Source organism: Xylaria bambusicola, assembly GCF_022495145.1.
Source record: "Xylaria bambusicola strain CBS 139988 unplaced genomic scaffold F5B22scaffold_9, whole genome shotgun sequence".
In the NCBI taxonomy this organism is placed as follows: domain Eukaryota; kingdom Fungi; phylum Ascomycota; class Sordariomycetes; order Xylariales; family Xylariaceae; genus Xylaria; species Xylaria bambusicola.
In genome coordinates, this window is record NW_025953562.1 from 669472 (window position 1) to 691240 (window position 21769).

The 21769-nt window shown below is 43.7% G+C and overlaps 7 protein-coding genes across 7 annotated transcripts; 4 read left to right on the plus strand and 3 right to left on the minus strand.

Moving 5' to 3' along the window:
- Window positions 1–297: 297 nt before the first annotated feature.
- Window positions 298–2291, plus strand: F5B22DRAFT_662496 (uncharacterized protein; the record flags this gene model as incomplete). Its single annotated transcript, XM_047980447.1, has 1 exon — window positions 298–2291. The coding sequence occupies one exon, from the start codon at window positions 298–300 to the stop codon at window positions 2098–2100; it is 1803 nt and encodes a 600-aa protein (XP_047833408.1). The 3' UTR covers window positions 2101–2291.
- A 92-nt stretch (window positions 2292–2383) lies between these two features.
- F5B22DRAFT_571704 (uncharacterized protein) lies at window positions 2384–3235 on the minus strand. Its single transcript, XM_047973169.1, has one exon. The coding sequence runs from the start codon at window positions 3109–3111 to the stop codon at window positions 2716–2718; it is 396 nt and encodes a 131-aa protein (XP_047833409.1). The 5' UTR covers window positions 3112–3235; the 3' UTR covers window positions 2384–2715.
- Window positions 3236–5873: 2638 nt separating this feature from the next.
- Window positions 5874–7507, plus strand: F5B22DRAFT_634759 (uncharacterized protein; the record flags this gene model as incomplete). The annotated part of the gene is made up of 2 exons (XM_047977028.1): window positions 5874–5910; window positions 6006–7507. 2 exons carry the CDS (start codon window positions 5874–5876, stop codon window positions 7505–7507), a joined length of 1539 nt encoding a protein of 512 aa, XP_047833410.1.
- A 1399-nt stretch (window positions 7508–8906) lies between these two features.
- On the plus strand, window positions 8907–11685 carry F5B22DRAFT_644122 (glycoside hydrolase family 92 protein; the record flags this gene model as incomplete). The annotated part of the gene is made up of 3 exons (XM_047978383.1): window positions 8907–9132; window positions 9277–10814; window positions 10918–11685. 3 exons carry the CDS (start codon window positions 8907–8909, stop codon window positions 11683–11685), a joined length of 2532 nt encoding a protein of 843 aa, XP_047833411.1.
- A 931-nt stretch (window positions 11686–12616) lies between these two features.
- Window positions 12617–13457, plus strand: F5B22DRAFT_662509 (uncharacterized protein; the record flags this gene model as incomplete). Its single annotated transcript, XM_047980448.1, has 1 exon — window positions 12617–13457. One exon carries the CDS (start codon window positions 12617–12619, stop codon window positions 13319–13321), a length of 705 nt encoding a protein of 234 aa, XP_047833412.1. The 3' UTR covers window positions 13322–13457.
- A 694-nt stretch (window positions 13458–14151) lies between these two features.
- On the minus strand, window positions 14152–15294 carry F5B22DRAFT_571769 (RlpA-like double-psi beta-barrel-protein domain-containing protein-containing protein). The gene is made up of 3 exons (XM_047973170.1): window positions 14735–15294; window positions 14544–14622; window positions 14152–14422 (listed from the first exon to the last, which is right to left on the minus strand). Exons 1-3 carry the CDS (start codon window positions 15024–15026, stop codon window positions 14347–14349), a joined length of 447 nt encoding a protein of 148 aa, XP_047833413.1. The 5' UTR covers window positions 15027–15294; the 3' UTR covers window positions 14152–14346.
- Window positions 15295–17706: 2412 nt separating this feature from the next.
- Window positions 17707–19071, minus strand: F5B22DRAFT_571771 (uncharacterized protein). Its single transcript, XM_047973171.1, has 2 exons — window positions 18317–19071; window positions 17707–18265 (listed from the first exon to the last, which is right to left on the minus strand). The coding sequence occupies exons 1-2, from the start codon at window positions 18671–18673 to the stop codon at window positions 17990–17992; spliced, it is 633 nt and encodes a 210-aa protein (XP_047833414.1). The 5' UTR covers window positions 18674–19071; the 3' UTR covers window positions 17707–17989.
- Between the last annotated feature and the right edge of the window lie 2698 nt (window positions 19072–21769).

Below are 21769 nucleotides of genomic sequence, written 5' to 3' on the forward strand. Positions count from 1 at the left end.
AATTGACCTTACCTGTTTATTTGGCCTTTCAGGTGTGTTTCACGTTCGGAAATTTGAGGTCTAAAACTTCGAGGCACTTCTTTTAGTGTGCACTATCTACAAGTTCAGCGCGGCTCGGTGCATTATTAAAGACACCTACACACATGCCCGTGGGGATATCTAGCATCTGTGTTTGCAATGGTAACTTTGATGCACTGGGCATTCTTCAATCCTCGTCAACTTTCTTGCTCTGGTTACCCAATCTCTCCATATCAGTAAATCAGATTGACAAATAGCCAGTGAGAGCCAACTGCAACAATGAATCCACTCAAATTCGGCAAGTTTCTTGGTTTCAGCTTTGGTGCCATTGGACTCTACCTGTTGGGACTTGCTGCTTGGAGATTTCGAGTTACTTTTTGTGTCTTTGCAGTCATAATCTGCGGTGTGCTTCGACCAGCAGCATCAATATTGTTCAAGCCCCAAGTAAACCGCCAATGCGATCCGCTTAAGCATCACCCGAAGCTTCACGATGTTGATTTTAAATATATCACTGACAGCGAGAGGTTCGCCACTCAGCCCGAACCGTCGTCAAAGGAGAATCCCCACCCTACAGATTTCGGGTTCCTGAATACCATTTCCAGAGAAACCCCCTGCAGGCCTCCTGGAAAATTAGATATGGAAAATATCGAATTACTTCTCCATGCTCAGATTGTGCAAGCTGAAGACCACATTCTGTCGTTACGTGAAGATCCTAGGTACTTTGCACAGACCCTACTTGACATGAAAGGGCATCTCCTGCTTGTCTATCCAACCGAGAAGCCCCAACCCAATGATTTCCAGTGGGCCCGAGTAATCAGTTTCGTCCTTTTTGAGTCATTCTACCGGTATGAGTACCTTACAGAGCTCCGGAACCAAGCATCCCATCTACGGGAACTTTCAAAGGAGTACAATCCGCAGATATCCCTACAGAAGGACTTACCAGAGGAATACCGTGCATCTCTACTCAAGTTTCAGCATTACATTGAACAGTCTAGAGTTATCGATGAGCTCAGCAGACTATTGAAATCACAGCCTACAGCCCCAGAATCTCTTTCTCCATATGTTCAAATGCAGATTGTTGAGTTTTGCATCATTGGCGAGTGTCTCGAGCTACTTAAGAGATTCCAGCCCTGGACCAATGGCTTCGAAAATTCTCCGGTCTATGGAGAGGAAGTGATTAAAGACGAGTTCAAAGAACACACCAAAGGCTGGACCGCAATAATTGAGACTTTCACTGAGCAAAATTGCATTGCTCTTCAGAAGCTGGGATCTCCCTCAGGTACGAGATTTCTGTATCCGACAGGAAAGAGTCACAACAGGGCAATTTTTGAGGCCCGTCGAAGGTCCAAGGCGAATTTGGATGCGTTCTGGAATACAGTGGACGATATGTTGTGCCGGAAGGCGGGAGGTTTCAGCACCACAGCTTACGAGCAACTTCTCTTAGAGTACGGCTACCTACCGTGCACGCCGAAATGGGCTGAGCCGGCTGCCAAGAAAAAGAAGGAGGAAAAGTCGAGGCGAACCCAAACACAGACAAATAATGGGTCGTGTGAGTATACCCTACCCTATTCACACCCATTTCAAAAGGCCGATTCCGCTTTATCCGCTCGCGCGGAGGTTCTAGCATTGGATTCTGGCAAAACTAAGATCAAGCGTCGTGGAAAATCAGTGGACGAGTCGACAGGTGAAAATGTCACAACGTCACCGCTTCCTGGAACCCCAGCAGACGTCCACGTTCAACCTATATTCAAAGTAGATGCACGAGCGCTGAATGTCTTCCGTACTATCTTCTTCGACCTAGAAGCTCACACTACCCCAGGCGAGGTGGCCTGGCGCGACTTTCTCCATGCCATGCGCTCCATAGGATTTGCCGCTGAGAAACTGGACGGATCTGCCTGGCACTTTCAGCCGACAGGGCTTGATGTTGAGAGAAGCATCCAGTTTCATGAACCTCATCCTCGAGGCAAGATTCCGTTCCGAGTAGCTCGGCGTCATGGCCGAAGGCTCAACCGTGCGTATGGTTGGCATGGTGGGATGTTTGTCTTGAGAAACAATAATAACCATGGTATTCCGAAGATGTAATTACGGGATTTTTGATACTTGTGTCAGGACAAGTGAGCTAGGCATATTTAGGGTCATGTTCTGTTTAGGAAACTGTTGCAAGGCAGCGGGTGGCGGTACTCTCACTGCAGATGTGTACTAGTAGGATTCTTTTCGGATATGGAATTGCTCAGCCCAAGGATGATTCCGTTCCCACTCCTTAACTGTTGTATGCAAATTACTCTCCCGTTGCTTTTTGTCTAAGGCTATTCTTTCTTCATCCCCGCCAACTAACCCCTCCTTAGCTGCTACTAGCACTGAACGTACTGAGCACCTCGTAAGCGCGGTTACTGCAGACTTCGGTCTTAAAACTTGCAATTATCTTTCACAAGGCATGCATTTCAATATGTATGATAATGCCATTCAGTCATTGTGTTTATGATACGTATTGACATACCGCAGAAATTAGGAAGTCGGTCGGTCCAATTGTACGTACAGTTAACTCTTATGAAACCTTTTGATAAACTCCCGAAAAATCCACTCCAGCTTCTTTATAACTCTGTCAATACATGCCACTGTGTATTTGAGACGTCGAGAGAGCGACTAGTCTATGTTTCTTGGGGGATTGTGAGATTCTATGCTTCTTGCTAATCATCGTCACTCGCTTCGATTTGAATCGTCACCATTCCAATACCCTCTCCCGCCCTTCTGATATATCTTTGAGCGTTCTTCCCAGGAGTGACTCATAGCCTCCTGTTCGGCCCTGTCCCATACCCACTCCAATTGCATAGGGCTTTCTGATAACTTATCAAATATTGGGAGCAACTGGTAGCGCTGAATACGTGCTAAATCCCAAAAGACATAGGCGCATCGGCGAAGGATTGTGGTGTGAGGGTGGAGGACCAATGCTTGTGGAGGCATATGATTGTACCCCAGTTTCCACGCGGCGAAAGGCACCTCTCGGGTATTCATAGGATGCCGCCTTCTCGGGTTTGTGAATGAATTCGATGCCCTCTGGTATCCAGCCCCGTCTAGGCAAGTTCGAGCCGCCATCTTCAAGGTAGTCAATGTCCCATTCCCCAAACTCTATATCATAAGCCAATACATCGCGAGACGCCTTGTTGAAATTCTTTTCAAGATAGTCGTGAACACGGCCAAGTTGCTCATTGATCTAAGGCGGGTGTCTGGAAAAGAATAAGTCCACCTGGACGTCTCCAAATGCGCCCGAGACCGATAAGCTGCCACCTCGCAACAGTTTTAGGAACAGCTTGAGCTGGTAAAAGCTACGGAAGAACCGAAAGTGTTCTGTCTGAGAAAGGGTGAAGTCGTCAGAGTGATCTTACCTAAAGATAGACTAAGTGTCCGAAGCGTAAGCGTTCGCAAAATTTGTAATCATATCAATATGAATTTGACATGAAGGACATCAATATTGTTAGTGTGCTATAAATTTAATACTTCAACAAAAGATTTCAATACAAGTGCGAGAATGTTCTGCCTAGTTATGAGTCTTTGGCTAGCTAATTGCCCTCTAAATTACTAATTAGAAGGCCCTGTTGATACCTTATAACCGGCAACTGTTGGTGATTATTGACGCAAGGTTGCACTTCCTCTACGTCTTTTGGAGGAACACAGAAAATATTTCTTCGAACATGTTGGAAGGTTACATAATAATGTTTATAGCGTATTTTAACAGAAGTAGACGAAAATTGATAACTGTGAGTTCTAGGACTGTCTCCTAGTTCACGAGCTGTGCTATGGTTAAACCATGCCAAGACTTTACCCCTTATTCGCGCTATCCCCCTATGTTTGACTCATCCTCTTGCGCATCTTCATCTGCATTTCTTTCTTCACCTCTGTAAGCATATTCTGAGTATATCGGCCACTCCAATTGACCACGATTGCTCCGATACCCGTTTGTAGGCAAATTTTATTTTATATAAGGTTAGCATGCCACCGTCAAGCTGGATATCGGCAGCTTCATACTGCATCTTATGATAAGAACAAGGAAGACCTCCTGCGTATGAGGGTCATCTTGGTTAAATAGCTTAGTTCATATATTGACTTAGAATAGGATTGGATCTTGTTACACACCCAGATAACAAATTGTGATATTAGTATTACTTCATAAGTTTTAACGTAACAATCCTCGATCTTGAATACTGCTAGCAACTACAGCAGCCAACGGGGGGCATTGCGTAGCGTGAAAAATGTGCCTCCGATTTGAATTGAGAGACGATGAAGAGGTAAAATCATCTAGGCGAGTCTGGATTCTTGAGGTGTTTTCAAGATATAACAACTGAGACTCAAAGTATGGAGCAGCCATAGATAGGGTTGAGACTATATCCACATGACTTTGGTGACCTTTCGCGCAACACTGAGTGTCCATTGATCCCGAGAACATGATGTCTGGGATGGTGTCTCAGGCTCAAGTTTCTGAGCTATCCTCGTCTAGCTAAAGTGTTCAAAATACTAGATAGCTACGACGCCGAAAATTACCAGGATTCATCATCGCATCACGAAGAAGCCGTTCAGGCGACGATAAGAAGTGGACAACTGTTGACGTATAAGTACACAGCCACCAACAAATATGCTGTCATGGCCGGCGTCTCCATTTGGAAGATTATGACTCTGTTAGGTGTGAGTGCATGTCTAGTCACCTGAGGAGTTGTAGAGCACTATTGGCCTGAGCGAATGAGCTTGTGCTATTTCAATTCAAATAAAGACCAGACAACTAGTTGTCGAATTGATTTGAAATATTTACTAATATATGGCCATTGTTGGTGGCCGACTTGATTGAGGCGTAGATGATTGCGCTGATGGAATTTGTACGTTTGCGGTCTTCGGCGGTTGTTGTAGCAGCCCGGAGCTCGGCTCGTATTCGTATTCTGTGCTCCGCTAAATTCCTATGTACGTCACTCAATGAGCACCTATCGCATAGGATCAGCAAGGTCAGCACAGGTGAAACCGAGGGCCATGGGGAGCCAAGAGGCCAATTAAATCGTGGGTATTGTGGTATTGTCCAAGCTTCTCGCCTCGTGCGCTACATGGACGTGCATTTCCATCGTCATCGACGCCGATTGACGCCTCTCTTGAAGCCGAGTTTCAAAGGCCTCTTTACCTACATAGTATAGCTCCTTGCGATAAAAAAAATCCACTAAAGCGAAGATATGCAGAGCGAGAGGGTATTTCTGAGATGGTTATCGGCTTAAGCAGGTCCTGCAGGACTGAAAATGCCATCAGCGTGGGTTCAACCCCACTAAACAGCTCGCTTCTGCGGGTTGGCGGCGTATCGGGTCGCTTTGCGGCGCTGCACAGCACTACACCACCACCACTGCATCACTGCACCACCGCTGCACCCGCTGCACCGCCTCGCCGTCAGTCCACTTCTCACCGAGTGCCCCAGCCAACCCAGCCCCTAAATCGCCCGGCCCCAGCCTAAACCCCCTTACCCCCCCTAAACCTAGCGCCGAGTACACCACCGCAGACCGCTAATGTGTTTTTCTGCCAGTGACCGTCCGTCGACCGTAGCGCGCCAACCTCAATCCAGCTTACTTGCTTGCTCCTACTCCTTACAGAAAATGAAGCCGGCATCCCGGATCTCCATGCCAGGCCGACGACGCCCACCGATGATGGATCAATGCTTAAAGACGCTCTCACTGTCGTCCTCAGCTTCTTCATGGAGTTCTCTGCACCCTGGCACACCGCGTCGAATCTGTTTTTCCAGTCTTGATCTGCTGCCGTTATGAGCGTCGGCCCAGCTTCGAGACATCCCTCGGCTCACTCACTGTTCAACACCCATTCCCTGGAAATAAGCTATGCCCCCAAGGAGATCCCACAAGAAGTCGAGAGCCGGTATGAACAAGCCGTCTCCTGTGTCTCCTGTTACCGGTGGATTGACGTTGGTTGTGGTTGATATTGGACATCTAACAACCCATGTGCAATTGTAGGCTGTAGACGATGCAAAGTCAGGAAAATCAAGTGCGACGAGGTTCATCCGCGCTGCGGCAACTGTTCCAAACATGGTGTCTCATGCGACTTTGAGCACCCTGGCATAAGAGACACTCACACGCCCAACGTTACCTCGACCAGTGACGCGACTGCTGCTCCCACCGAACCATCGCGCCCGGCTTCATCATCCGCCTCCGCCTCAGTATCGGCGCATTCACCTGTCGCTCACAGCGAAAAAAGCCCGACCGATGTCAGCGATACCACGACACCCACCCTTTCTGGGACCACGCCTGTACCGATATACAAAACCCCAGATCCTCCTCCCCTGTCCTCAACGACCACCAAGAAAAACCGAATGTTGGAGCTGAAACTACTTCATAACTTCACCACCGTGACCGCGAAAACCCTGTCGGTATCTTCTCCTGTCCTTGAGAGAATATGGCGCGTCACAGTCCCCGAACTGGCTTTTTCAAGTGCCAGTTATCTGGCTGATACGCTTCTGGCCGTCTCAGCTCTCCATTTACGGTCCAGCTCTCCTCACGATCGGGAGCTTATACGCGCCAGCCACTCTTACATGGCATCTGCCTGCTCCGAGTACGGTGCATGCCTGAGTAAAGGAGTCACCGAGTCAAATGCCGAAGCACTGTTTCTCACGTCTGCTTTGATCGCTTTTCAATCCACTGCATCTCGAATCTTCACGCGAGACGATGTCAACGACCGAACAAGTGGTTATTCGTTGCCACTTTCATGGTTTCATTCCTTCCAAGGCGTGAAAGCTGTTGTAGCAGCGACTTGGCAATGGCTTCGTATTAGTACCATTGTCATCCCCATTATCGAATCACAGCCTGCTTTAAACCTCGACCTTTCCGGCCGCCCCGCCTTCTTCAGTGATCTTCTGGTGGGGGTGGATGATGAAATTGCTAAATTCGAGAGCGACCCGGCAACACATCTAGAAACACGAATGGCATACCAACATGCCATAGCTGTTCTTGATTGGGCACACAAGATCCCTTATACTGGTGCGCCTCTCGTCTTCCTTGCTACTGTATCACGCCGCTTTATTGAGCTGCTTGAGGCTAGACGCCCCCGAGCTCTTGCTATCCTAGCCAGTTATTTCGCTCTGCTTAAGTGTCTTGACGATGTATGGTGGCTCAAAGGCGTCGCTCGGCGTGAAATTATGGGCATTGTTTCTTTGTTTGACCCAGATGATGAGGAATGGTGGCCTCGCCTGCAATGGCCCTTGCGAATTGCACTACACGACGATTCCATCATCCCTCCTCAAGTTTGGGGCCGAGACTGGGCTGTCAAGACGACAAGCGCTAATCCTAGTGGCGGATTTGTCAGCCACATTGAACTACTTAGTGACATGTTCTCTTCTATGCCACAAATGAATGGTGCTACACCCGACCTCGAGCCTGCACATCAATACATCGTGGAGCAGCATGGCACGATTAGAGATATACTCCTCCCTGAAGGGCTGGAGATTCTACCAGTTGATTGATCATCTACCTAATCAGACAAACACTTATCGCTTTACGTGGAAGTGCTTGAGCTCGTCCAAGCACTGTCATACCTAGTCTCATCATGCTTCATGTTATATCCATGATGCGAAGACTGGATACCGACCTCATTCCGCGACCTCTAATTCACGACCTCTTAGGGTTTCGTCCTGCCATCTGTGGCTAATTTGAGTGAATACTAGGCTAGTCAGCCTTTTGTCATATTCCAGTCGAAGAGTCTCCCGAAGCCAGCAACTTGATTTAGTCAAGTCTTACGGGAATACCCCATTGGTGGTACTTGGGAACTGTTCTCAATAGTCTACGTCTCAATGGACGCATGGCCTGAGACCACACAGCGCAAACCAACTTGACGCCGTTTTACTAAAAACCCACTGGCATCGAGATTATACAGTATAGCCTGGCGCAATCATCGCCTCAGTCAAGCATAAGAACGAGCTCCCGCGAAAGAGAGGACCGACACAGGGCTCTCTGTAGCAATCACACGAGCAGTCCTTCTCTTCATTATCGAAGGGTTACCATCCAATATACACGCTCCTGAGCCATCAAGTGACGAGCCGGGCTTCACGTTGATCGGCCCTTGACCATAATTATAGTAAACATGCGCTCTTCATGTGTACTGCCTATTATTAATAACCCATCTATCGCTTACATTTGCCACTGTTGCCTATTTTGCGGCTTCAAGAGCGCTAGAAAAGAGAAGCGATATGAACCAGGTCATTAGGGCCTACTGAATAACTAAATCACTATTTGCAATTGCAACGCCAATCAAGTGAATAGTTTTTGACAGATTCCCATAGTGCTGTGTTCCCTTTGATCTTCTAATCCGTCCTTCCTTGTCATAGATGATTCCCATGCGAGAGTCACGTACTCGAGCGTGTCCCAACCTGACCAAACGGGCTTTCGTCTGATAATTAAGGACCACACATGACACTCAATGACATGATGATTGTTTAATCCTCAGTATGAGATGGTCTCAGTCTACTGCTTCGAACTTCAAGACCGGTGCTAAACGCTGGATTTAGATGTCCACACTCTCTTTCATGCTCAAAGGGGAAGGATATAAAGACTCAAAGTGGGGGATGACCTCATGGTCTTTGGGCTTGTTAATCATCGGTGGCCATTATACATGATTTCCCCGCATTCGCAACCGTCGTCCCGGATTTGCTCCGTCTCCGCATGGAGATGAACCGACTCGAACCCCGTGTTGGTAGGTCAACCATCCTAGTATTAAACTAAAGAGACTGTGTAGCATAGCAGTCTTTAGAGCTATTTTGTTTTCCAAGACTGTTGTTCTCGCATTGGTGTCATATTCTGTGAATATCAAATTGTTAACGTTAACAAGCGATTTAAGCTTTCTATCTCAGATGAACGGGATGCACCATGAGGTTGGCAACACTAGCTCTGAGTGTCTGCTTTCACTCAGCCCTTATCGTAGCTCATCCGAGTACCGGACAGAGGAAGCCTCGCGACAAGGATTATTCGGTGAAGTCAAATTATCACGATAATATTGGCGTCCTCCAATATGTGAACCCTCACATCGGCACATACGGAACTTCACCGAATGATAATGGTGGCATGATCCCCTCAGTATCCGTACCTTTTGGAAGTAAGCGATCCTCGGGAATTTATTTATTTTTCTTATCCGCGCAACAGTTTATCTATGAGCCTAATTATAGCATAGGCATATCTCGCCTTACCTAGCACTCATAGAGTCCGATTACATGATAAGTACTAACCTCGGATGTCGTAGTGACGCGGTGGACGCCGCAGACACGTGAGAATTATATATCACAGGTTCCATATCACGACAATGACTCACTTGTGCACGGATTCCAAGCTACACATCAACCAGCTATTTGGATGGGAGAACTTGGCCAGACTGTCATCATGCCTGGCTGGACTGGCGGGATCAAATCAGCCTTTGAGCAGCGCGGGCTGGCCTTTGACAAGAAAGACGAAGTCAGCACCCCTTACGTATATGAAGTCCTACTAGATGCAGATACGGAAGGGGAGCATAACTGGGACCTCACAGAAGCCGCTGCCGGAGAGGGGCCTGTTCCGGGTGGCGCCGGCGGAGTCCCTGACGATATCCGTGAGGGCGTAAACGGTAGGGCACAGAAACGGTGGGCTGCAAGAAAGCCTTGCAGACGCTCAATCCGAGTTGCAATGAGCGCCTTGGCTCATACCGGCCACCTAAGGCTCGACTATGAAGCCGCATGCTCCACCCCTAGCAACTCAGGTGGTACACCCGTATATCGATATGTTTTCATCCAGGCAACTCGCCAGAACTGGACTGGTCACATCGAGGTTGACCTTGAGAGACAAGAAATCTCTGGCAGTAATCCACAACGACAAGACTATCGTCTAGGGCCAGATAAACCAGCGACGTTCAGTGGCTACTTTGTGTCTCGTTTCTCGGAACCATTTGTCTCATACGGCACAACCTTCGGACGAAATATTTCGGAAAGCAGTCGAAACGGCTCGGGTGAGAACCTTGGCGCTTACGTCCAGTTCAGCCCCAAAACTACTAGAATTGAAGTCCGCACGGGCATCTCATTTGTCAGCGTTGAGCAAGCGAGGAAAAACCTAGACCTTGAAATACCAGACCGGACTTCTTTTGAAGACACTGTAGCGCAAGCGAAGGCTGCGTGGTTGGAGAAGCTTGGCAGGGTTACTATCGAGGGTATCAACGCTACAGACAAAGAGCACGATCAACGAACAATTTGGTACACCGGACTTTTCCACGCACTACAATACCCCAATGATTTCTCGGAGCCCACGGGGAGTGATCCTGATTCTCCGCGGGTATTCTACAACGGGTACACGGACAGCATTCACACCAGAAACGAGTCGTACTACCAGTCATGGTCCATCTGGGACACCTACCGCGCAGAGCACTCTCTTCTCGCGCTATTCGCCCCCGAGCGCGTGAACGGGATGATGAGGTCTCTTCTGAACATCTTCGACTGGAGCGGTAGACTGCCGATGTGGGCAAACATGGTCGAAACGAATATTATGATCGCGACTAACGCCGACGTCGTCCTTGCCAACGCCCTTTCTCGCGGCTTTCGCTCTTTTAATATCAGCAAGGCTTGGGATGCTGTCCGGAAGGACGCATATGAGCCTCCTGAGAGAGACACGGAGCTTCTTTATTATGATAGAGAGCCTGATACCCCTTATGAGGTCCGGGCTGGCCTGACGAGCTATATGGATCATGGGTGGGTGGACAATGACCGCTGGGCGGAGTCTGCTTCGAGGACTCTTGATTATGCGTTTAATGACGCGGCGGTGAGTTCAACCAATTGCATTTTTGGATTGAATTAAGGTGGGAGCTTGGTTCCCTCATCAATTGGATTTATAGGAATGCTAAATGCTAACTTGTTACTCTAAGTGTGCCATCGTAGCTCGCATAGCAGGTAAACACGAAGCGGCAGCAGCCCTCGACAACAGAGCGAAAAACTATGCAAACTTATGGAACTCCGAGACCCAATTCATGCAAGCGCGAAACGAGAACGGTTCCTTCGCAAATGAAACTTGGGGTTGGACAGAAGGGGACAAATGGGCATATACCTTCGACGTCCCGCACGATATCGAGGGTCTAGCAAGCTTATTCAAAGGCGGTCGAGACGGTATGAAGATAAAGCTCGACGAACATTTTGATGGCGGACATAACATGCATAGCAACGAGCCGTCGCACCACATCCCGTATCTGTATTCATTAATCGGCTATCCGAACGCTGCTGCTAAGCGCATCCGCAGCATAGCGTGGGATAACTACAACGCTACGAGCTCGGGCCTTAGCGGGAACGAGGATCTGGGGCAGATGAGCGCTTGGTACCTGTTTTCTGCCCTTGGGTTTTACCCTATTAATTCAGCGGGCGATGAGTATGTTGTTGGAACGCCTTTCTTTGAGAAGGTTACTATTCGATTACCGAGGGGTGTGGCGACGGGTGGTGAGATTGGGAGAGATGGAGATGAGGAGAGGAAACTTGTGATATCTGCCCCTGGAGCTACCCGGAAGCCTTATGTCAAGGGGTTGAGTATTGATGGGAAAGTGAAAGATGGTCCTGTTATTACGCATGGTGAGCTGGTTAATGCTAGACTGGTCTTGTTTGAGATGAGCGGTTCTCCGACGGGCTGGGGCACTGGGGGCGCGTAAGCATTGATGCTAACTACTTCATGTACACAAGCTTATCAGAACATCAAAATACCTCTCGAAATGTACTGTTTGGACAGGCACCAGATCGATCTAGTACTTGTACCTACAATGGTACCCCCTATATGCCATATGCTGACAATACCTTTCTGATAGTAGATAGTAGAGATTGTGCGCTCTAAATCTCTACAATGGTACTTGTACGGATGCGGCCGAGGAAGAATAACTTCTTGAGAATTGATTATTCTTGTTTGTGGTTCGAACCAATTCCTTGGATTTCGATTCTCGGGGCCGAAGCGTTAGTCCACTGCTAGAGCCACCTCATAGCTGCCATTGTAGGCACAATCAGGGGCACCACAGTAGACAATGATTACTGCACGGACCATTGAGTCCCATTCACGCATTGAGAACGTCCAATCCTTCAGTGGTGGCTACTGGTCCGGCACCCACAGAGACTTCTAAGTGATTGACAATATGGAGTTAGGTTTGTCACTTTCTTTCTTCCTGTTCATCTCATCACCATCACACAAGATCACATCGAGGTCATCAACAAAGTGTGCTATCACCCAAAGGTCTCCCCAATGGGAGATTTTGGTTCATTCTACGTACACCATTAAGTTGCCTCACAATCAAAGTTCGCCCTGCTATTCACAAGATTTCAGAAGGTGCAACAGTTTTTGTTGCCCTGTCTGCTTTAACTCCTTGGCTTCATCCAACCCAGTAACCACCGTTGCTACATCTTCATCTATCCAGGGTTGTCTTCATATGACATCCATGCCAACATCGCTTCTTTCACAACTCCAGACATCTAAAGCAAAGACCCCTGCTGCTAAAAAAAGCCCTGGTAGCCCTGGCTAATTATTGTTGGTTTGTGTCAATGTCCAGCAGCTGAAGATGAACTTCATCCTAACTCAATCTCTAGATATTCGCAACCATGCCGCCTGATAATCCCCCCCAGAGAACAGGTCCTGATGACGTTGAATTCAACAAGATGTTGTACCCAGTCATCCTGTCCACTATGAATTCTACTGGTACCAGCTTTACCAAAAGGCCGCTGGTCAGGACTGTAAACGACATATCCACGTGGTCCGAACTCGCCAAGTACATAACGGCATTCACCCCCGCCGCTGCCGACGAAGTTCCTACTCTGGCACGCGCAGAGGTCAAGCTGACCTGCGACATCTGCCGAACTAGTCACCTTCGAGTACCCCCATGGCTAGCAGGCAATGCCTCATTTACGGATGAGAACTCCGAGAATATCTGCGTGCTGCCTTGCGGACACTTTTTCGGCTATGAGTGCATGAAGACCTGGACCACTCGGGACATCGAGACAGCCAAGCAATGCCCTAATTGCCGGTATAAGTTGACGCATCCGGTATGCGGCGACCTAATCAAGATACCAGTGATTCGGGATCTGGATCCCAATGATCCGAAGAGCGTCACCTACGTCATTCCATACACACGCGAGCACCGGCTCAAGCGTGGTGAACTTTATACCTTTGAGGATGTTTCGACCTGGGACCCTGCGCTGGCTGATCGAGAGCACAACTTTGGTGTTACCATCGCATGTCATGATTGTGGTATTGCCATTGCGAAGAATATCTTTCAGATAGAATGGGACCGAACGCTTAGGTGGTAGAAAGATTGAAAAGGACTGTGTGTGGTCGAGCAATGCGACGTCTTGAGTTGCTATAGGGGTACAGCAGGGAATCGCCTATCACCTCTCGTATAGTGAGGACCTAGGGGGCAGTTGGGAATCGGCTTCTATAAACGACACTATGACTCTTGTTATAGGGATGGTTTTGCATGGCAAGAGATGCGATGGTTTCAGGAATGAATGATGAAATGAAGTTCACTGCAATAGCGTCAGAATTGATAAAGTGCTAAATGATCAATCAAACTCTGATAGACATTTCAAGATTTTCGTCGTTATCAATTGAGTTTTAAGTGCTGATTAACTGACCGACATTTGACACTATTCAAATGTCGATAACTCGAGACAGGGACAGTGATTTCGAGGCACAGGAGGTAAGGTTGACTGAGTTAGGTACACAGGGTTGCCATGACATAAATGGTATTCTTCGATACCACTCCCAACATACATAGGCATCTGTCACGGAACGAGTAATAGGAGTGTAGTTCTATACCGCTACACTACCAAAAGGTAAACGACATACGTAATCAGGTCGAGACCCTGTGTAGAGCTCTACACTCGACTATAGTACTGTGACAGCATCGGAGCTGTCCAAAGCGGGCCCCGTCGATCTAAGGGGTGAGGAGTAACTATACGGCGTTATTATCATTGGAGTATGGTCATGTGATGGTGCGATGAGATATCTCGAACGTCAAAAACGACGTTGTTGGACGTTCGAGCAGTCTAAAGGGTATTATATAGCTCCACCTACGTTCAACAAGATACGATAAGTATTACTCTTTAATCAGTCACACATTTAGTCAGTATAGGGCATTTCTTGCTCAAAATGAAGTAATGGAATTGATTGAGACGCTTGAAGCTGATCTCGGCTTCTTGTACTGCTAGCTAAGGAACGAGAGACTGTTGGTCGGAATGCTAGGCTACACTATCACCCACACAATGCCTGCACTAGCTTGATAGCAGTGATCCCATCAAGCTAGGAAAACCCTGACTGTTCTCATAACAATCACCTAGACATACGCCCAATCGACGTGAATACGTCCTACACCGAGATCCGCAAAGACCTTGAACACAGCGGGGGATACGCTGAAAGCTGCAAGTCAGTTATCTCATAACATTCATTAAAGAGGAAAGGTATAATCAGAACACGATCACACTCGTAGCAGTGCAAAAAGCGAGAAATGAGGGTTCGGTTTACATTACTTACTCGATGGATCCTCCGGCACAACCAGGACACTTGTCGACGATCTTGGCCGTAGCCGACTTTCCCTTGTAGTTGATCTTGACTACATGAAATGATCAATTAGTAGATATTCTCTATGTTCATGGTTTGGCGATTCTTAGGGGATGCTAGAGATATAACATGAGGGTAGGTGAAGAAATTCAGGAAATGCATACTATTTGTTCCACATTTCATTTCACCTGGAGACATGGCGACGATGAAGTCATTCGGACCGTTGGTTGCGCCGCACGCCCCAAGACCGGGGTCGAACCAGGTCATATCTCCAGAATTAGCTAGAGCATGGCCGGCAACGAGCCCTAGGGCGATGGCAAGCTTGGATAGCGAAAGCATTGTGAAGAGAATGTCGGAAGAAAGGAGCTGTGGTGAGCTGGGTTGCTGCTGTTGCTGTTTGTAGGGGTGAGCTTGAAGATTAGAAAACCTATCTAGAAACAGGAGGTTACGCTTCATCTTATACTTCCCCAAGACGCAGCCTAGTGTTGGAGGTCATTATTCTACTCTCGTGTCTCGCATTCTCTTGCTCTCTGAAAACAATTGAAGTGATGCAGGAAGAATCGTGCTTGTTGTGGTAAGCCAATAGGATTCAAAAAGTAGCGAACGATGCTACGTATGGTCATACACAGTTCAGACAACGCCGAGCAAATTGTTTGGAGCTACATCAAGGGATCACAATTCAATGGTCATCCCCAGCTACACAAATCGAGGGACAAATTCAATCCTTCAATGAGCCACTACTGTATATCGAGAGCACTACTGTTCTCTTGACTCCATAATTATGTATAGCAGCGCCCTGCCCCCGTGAGGCTTGCTAATCTGCCCCCACAAGCCGGATCAGCCAATGAATCTAAGCTCCCTTGCATTCTTCCAACCTGCTGGGTCTAGGTGTGGAGAGAAACACCCGTAGAACATATGTTAAGCGGCAAAATAAGATTAAGAATTAGAATTAGATTGGTATTAATCATCCAGCCCATAGAGTTTGACTGCAGTAGTCATGACACTTCTAGTCCGTTAATGTGATGCTCAGAGGACGTCCTCTGAGCATATCTAAGTCTTCAGCCTCATAATTCACCTACGTTCCTGTGATTCACAGGGCTGACAGAGCAGTATTACAGGCAGTGCGGGGGATTAACCCTAAAATCCGAGTGGTCAGTGTAGCAGTCGAGAAACAGATGTGTATCGATGCGATCTTCTACCATGGCACAAAATAGGATGAAAAAGACTTTCGTGACACCTCTTGTGTGTCGTGGTCGCGTTCACGTTAGCCCACGTGAGAACTTAGCTGGTCTAGAACAATTTCATTCTAACCGACACTCAAATCATCAGTGTCGCCAATGTCACATTCTTTCTGTGACGAGCAATCAGGACTAGCCATCTTCACGGGTAAATTGGTGACGGGTAACAGCCGTTATCCGTCGGGAAGACACATCGCGTGCCTGCAATAGGTCCATATCCGATCAATAGTAACACCTGGCTGTCTTGGCATAGCAAATATTGACAGCGAAACGCCGTTTTCATGTAAGAGAAGCGATTGTGAAGCTGGTATTCAGGCAAGGAGCGAGCGGCTTGAGCCATTTTCTGTTGATAATTTCGCATTCCTTTCATTCCTATTCAGGGAGACATTCCCTGACTAATTTCGGCTCGCAGCATTTCAAACCCTGGTGGAATGATGCACAGCTACTAGACGTTTCTACAACCTCTACACAATTGGGCAGTCTTAATGTTGATGAAGTTCTACATACAAGAGGGACGGCCCAAGCGCAAGTAAATCATCCAGCAAAGCAGATGGTTTTTTCTCCAAGCCTGGTGTGAATTGATCAGTAAATATGCGGAATGGATATGAAGTTGAACAATTACAAATTACCATCATATCAATAATATAAATGGCTAGCTGTGACTCTCTTCCCCGGAGCTGTTTATTTTAGTATTGACAGTGAGCGGGTTGAGAAGGGCCACCTTTCACAAAGCATCCAGTGTTTCATGATAAATTTGCCGAAAGAAGGACAAGCTCCGCCGTCATACACTTCTCAAGGGATGTACATCAGATTGTCAACAACTACTCCAATCTCAGCGCTCGCTCAAGTTCATCATGCCGTCTGATAAGGAAGATCGCGATCGAGAGTGATACGGCGTCGCCTCGGGAATGTTTGTTGCGCCGGAATGATTAGTTGTGCGATGATATTTCGCTTATTACCGCGCTGCGCAAGCAAGGGAGCGTCTCTTTCGGCTTTCAGATAATCGGCGCTTATGCCGCTTCATCACTACTTATAATTATTTTGTAGCAATGATAGTTCACGCCATTGTGAGTGGCAACACCATCATTGGGCGGTCTTTTACATGTCGTTCATTATTCGCGGTGGGCCTGTTATAATTGATGGGAGATGTTAGAAGGACAATATCGGAAGCTACGTTGCAATGGTGAGATGAGTTTTCGGGCCGTTTCTCACCGAGAACGACCAGGAAGTACCGCCTGGGGATGACAGGTAGGCTTGCAGATAATGTTAAGCAAGATGTAATCTAGAGCTTGAATAGATGTGTGAAGGAAATGATCAGTTTGTATCTATTGCAGATGCTTCACATGGGCGACCATAAATTCTGTTTGCTCAACACCAGCGTTTGGCAACGTCGGCGGTGCCTTTCTCACTCTCCGCCTTCACATTATACTTGCGACTCCTCTTCTGTTTCACGATAAGAAGTTACAACATCAACCTTACCTTGCTTCTACAATGGGGGGCAAATGAAGCAAAAGAGACACATTATCAGTCAGTTTCAGTGATCTAACCCGGGCAAAACACCCCCACACATAATTACCACCGAAGCGGATATCATCGTCGGGCGGCAGCAGGCGATGGTGCTTACATAAGTAAATCCGCCGTAAGTTGTGACTCATTAGTCAGTTCTGTTGAATATACGCAAGACCAATGTTCCACGTCTCCGCGAGATGCATCAAGCATGAGTGCAAAAGCTTTCTCATATTGTCCGTGTATTCTTAGCCGTCTCACATTTCTCCGTGCTCCATTTCGAGGTTCAAATTGAAATGATGATTCACCTCGTCCTTCAATCGCCTGCAGTCGTCGCAGGTCTCATTACTGGTTAGTATCACCGCCTCTTTCAATGATACTTTAGGCTTGCTGTTGCTCAACTCCATTAGATTCTCTTTTAGCTTTTTGACTTTCTTCTAAATTCTACAGCTTCTCTTTAGTTCTCGACAACCTAATACCACACCAAGACTTAAGCAATGAGATCACTCTTTCAATCCCAGACAATTTCCCCTTAAGTCCCTCGACGATTTCCGCATCACCAGTATTATCTACCAACTGTCCATTTGTTGCATCCCTTAGCTGGCAGGTCACTTCTGCCTTTTTCTCTTCTACAACGCGTATTGTTTTCCAACTTGAGGACCCATCTAGGAGCATTTAGAGTTTGGCGCCTCGAGATTTCTTAGGATTTTTTGCTTCCCACTGTGCCCTTTTCTCATTGGCGACCTTGGCCTTCTCACTTATCGCCGCATGAAGGTTCACAAACACTCCACCTGCCTCGATCAAGTTCGCAGGCTTGCCCTTAGAGTAATCGAAGAAGACTATCCATCCAGTCGACTCCGCAACAGGGAGCTGTTGTCTCAGCGACCACATGGTAGTCGTAACATGGTATCGATCAGGCCGTACCTCGTCGATTCGGTTGGCGACAATGATCTGTTAAATAGTTAGGAGCGAAGTAAACTCGCCGTTTCAATATATGCTCACCGAGTCTGGATATGTAACAGGCCTCTTGATTTCACAGGTGGAAGATTTGACAATGACGCCAATGCCGCGTACCTTCATCAAATCTTGAAACTTGTCCTTAAGATGCTCCTCGAAGCTCTCGAACAAGCGGAAGTTGCAGGCGGAAGCAAAGTGAGGGAACCCGTGATTTTTGATATGTCCCCACGGGTCTTGATCATCTGCCCATATCACCCCGTGCTCCATCATTGTTGCCTCATCATAGCCTTGTTCAAGCGCCAGCTTTACTATGCTCTCTCTCAGTGGCTTGTATAGTTCCCCGCCGCCGGGAGCATGATACGAGGATGCCTCGAGCTGAGTTTTGAATTTTACGGGAGCCATTGCGGACACAGTCGATAACTTTCCAGATCAGCAAGTAAATATGAAGTGGGGAAGTGTCTCGTTACATTCGGATAGTGATAGTTTCCCCAAATGTCATGCTTACTAGATGAAAGGTATCATGGGTGCTACCCTAGCAGTCTATAATAGATGGCTGACCTTATATTATAACACGGTAAGCCAGCGTCACGATTTGATACCAAGTTAAGTGCCAAGACAACTACTTCCCCTAACTATTTCCATCACAAATAGCCATTCCAATGATCTTGATTACATAGCATCTCTTTTTAACCCAGTCTAAGATCCCAACGCAACTCCAATAACTTCACACTAGTCACACTAGTCCACCCCCGAAGCATCCGGACCTCGGACTAATAGATTGAGGCGGGTCTCCGGGTGGGTCGCACGGGCGCGAGCCGAGGCATATTACGTGGAGCACGCCGCGCGCTTCCGTTGTGACCGCTTTGCCGGATGTAGCAAGGTCTGCGTGTGGCTCTATTTTAGGCAAATCGAGATAGTGATGATAAGGCTGAGAGGTTGGCATAGTATATACTGTTAGAAAGGGAAGGCGGTAATACTTGCGTTCCACATATTGGAATGCTAGGAATCTATATATAAGACCTTCATCTAACTAAATAACTATATTGTAACTTAAACTTTTAGATAATCTAATGGGATTATATATATTACTTTTAATAGGTTATAAGCCCGGATGTTTACCTAAACGTATCTTTAGCTATTAAAGGTTAAAATTATACTTTATCTTTAACCCTCCATTATTTATAAATATGAAATAACGATACGTATTAGAATTCTACTTCATTAATTCTATAGATAAAGATTATATTAAAATATTACTACTTCGAATAATAATTAATAAAGTTAGGTTTTAAAGGCTAACTTAAAGAATTTTTAACCTATTAATTCCTTAAAATAAATAAAGGTTAAATAAATTATATATAACTAACTACTTAAAAATCCTTAATTTAACCTTTTCCTTTTAATAATTATAAAAATAATTATAATTATATTATTAATACTTAATAATAAAAATATTATTAAATATTTATTATAACCTTTATAATTAAATATAACTTTAAATATTTAATACTATTTATTTTTTAAATATTTAAGCTTTTCCTTATTTTATATATAAAGTTTTAATATAGCTTAAATACCTTTTTAACTAAAAAAATATAAATAATTAAAATATTAATTTAAGCTTAAATTATATTAATTAATTACCCTTATTTTTATTATTATTATTAAAGGTATTTAAAGTCTTTTTTTACCCTTTAATATTTAACAATTAAGATCTTTTTAATTATAAAGTTAATATTTTATTTAGTTATTAAACCTTAAAACTAATTACTTTAAAAAATCTTTTTATTAATTTTAACGCCCCCCTTTTCAATATTAATTTTTAAATTAAAGAACCTAGTTTAAATTTACCCTTTATTTTAACCAAAGATTTTTAAGGTAACTATTTTAAAAACCTATTCTTATTAAACACCCTTTTAAAAAATCTATATTAATAATATATTATAATATTAAATTTTAAAAAAGAAATTAATTAAAAATTATTAATTGCTACTTAACCCTATATTATAAAACCCTTTATAGCTATTAACCTATTTATTAAATTAACTAAGTTAATCCTATTAACCATTATTATACTACCTATAATATTAATAATTAATTAAAATATTATTAAATAATATTAAAAAGTTTAAAAAGGTAGCCTTTTTTAATAGCTTAAAATAATAATTAAAATGGAGCTAAAATATATAAAAAAAACTTAATATAAATAGGTTTATTTAAATATTATTAAAAAAGCTTTATAAAATAACCTTTTAATAAAAAGAAGGAAAAGGTAAAAAAACCTTCCTTATTAAAAAGGATAAATAATTTAAAAAATATAATATAATTAATATTATAATTTAAAGTAAACTATTATAAAATACCTATTAATAAATTTAACCTATATTAATAAAGCCCTTTAATATATCTACTTTATTATAAAATAAACTATATTAAAACTATAAGCTTAAAGGAAAGGCTTAATTTATATAATATTATTAATAATAAAAAGAAATAATATTTAAATCTATTAATAATATTATTTAATTTATTGCTATATTATAATAGATTTAAATAAATATAATTAAACTTAATCCAACTTTAACTTAGCTATATTTATATATTATTAAAAAATTTATTAATAGTTTTAAATCTAAATTTAACTTTTTTTTAATAACTTAGGAAATTAATACCTTTAAAATCCTAATTATTAATATAGCTAAAATTATAATATAAGTAACAATTACCTTAAAAAAGGTAACTAATATAGCATTATACTTTAAATAAGATTAAAAGGAATAAATAGTATAAATTACCCTTTTAACTATTAAAGTTAATCTTTTTTTATTTAAATAATAATTTAATAATAAAAGGAAGGTATATTTTAATTATAATAAAATATATATTTCTTTTTATTTTATAGCTTACTTTAAGTTTAAACCTTTAAATTAAAATAAAGATATATATTTATAATAAATAAAATAATATAAAAATAAAGTAAAAAAACTTAAAGAGGATAAGGATATAAAAAAGGAAAGAAAAGTAAACTTTATTATATTTTTTATATCCTTTTAAGGATTACTATAAGCTTTATTTATTATTAAATCTTTTAAATATACTATCTTTATAATTTATTTATTATTAATAAATTAACTTATTCCTATTAACTTTATTAACGCTATATTTAGTTTAATGTTTTTAATATTTAAAGGATTTATATAAAAGTTACCTTAGGGTAATACCTTTTAAAATAAACCTAATATTAAAGATATTAATACTAAAGCTATAAAAAAACTTTTAAATAATATATTAAAGGATAGCTATTTAAAAAAAGTTATAAAAGCTTTACTTATTATTATTAATAAAAATTAAATTAATAGCTTTATAAAAATATTAAAAATAATATTAATTATTAATAGTAATATTAATATTCTTATATTTTTAAACTTAATTAACTTTATTAACTTATATATTGTATTATACCCTATAACTATTAGAATTAATAAATTAATAGTATAA

Bases quoted from the DNA above. Each gene is read 5' to 3' on its own strand.
- F5B22DRAFT_571704 (XM_047973169.1), bottom strand. From the start codon at position 3,111: ATGGCGGCTCGAACTTGCCTAGACGGGGCTGGATACCAGAGGGCATCG.
- F5B22DRAFT_571769 (XM_047973170.1), bottom strand. From the start codon at position 15,026: ATGAAGCGTAACCTCCTGTTTCTAGATAGGTTTTCTAATCTTCAAGCT. The intron at 14,623-14,734 runs GTATGCATTTCC...CATTTCATGTAG, and splicing joins AATGAAATGTGGAACAAATA to TCAAGATCAACTACAAGGGA. The intron at 14,423-14,543 runs GTAAGTAATGTA...TGCAGCTTTCAG, and splicing joins TGTGCCGGAGGATCCATCGA to CGTATCCCCCGCTGTGTTCA.
- F5B22DRAFT_571771 (XM_047973171.1), bottom strand. From the start codon at position 18,673: ATGGCTCCCGTAAAATTCAAAACTCAGCTCGAGGCATCCTCGTATCAT. The intron at 18,266-18,316 runs GTGAGCATATAT...ACTATTTAACAG, and splicing joins CTGTTACATATCCAGACTCG to ATCATTGTCGCCAACCGAAT.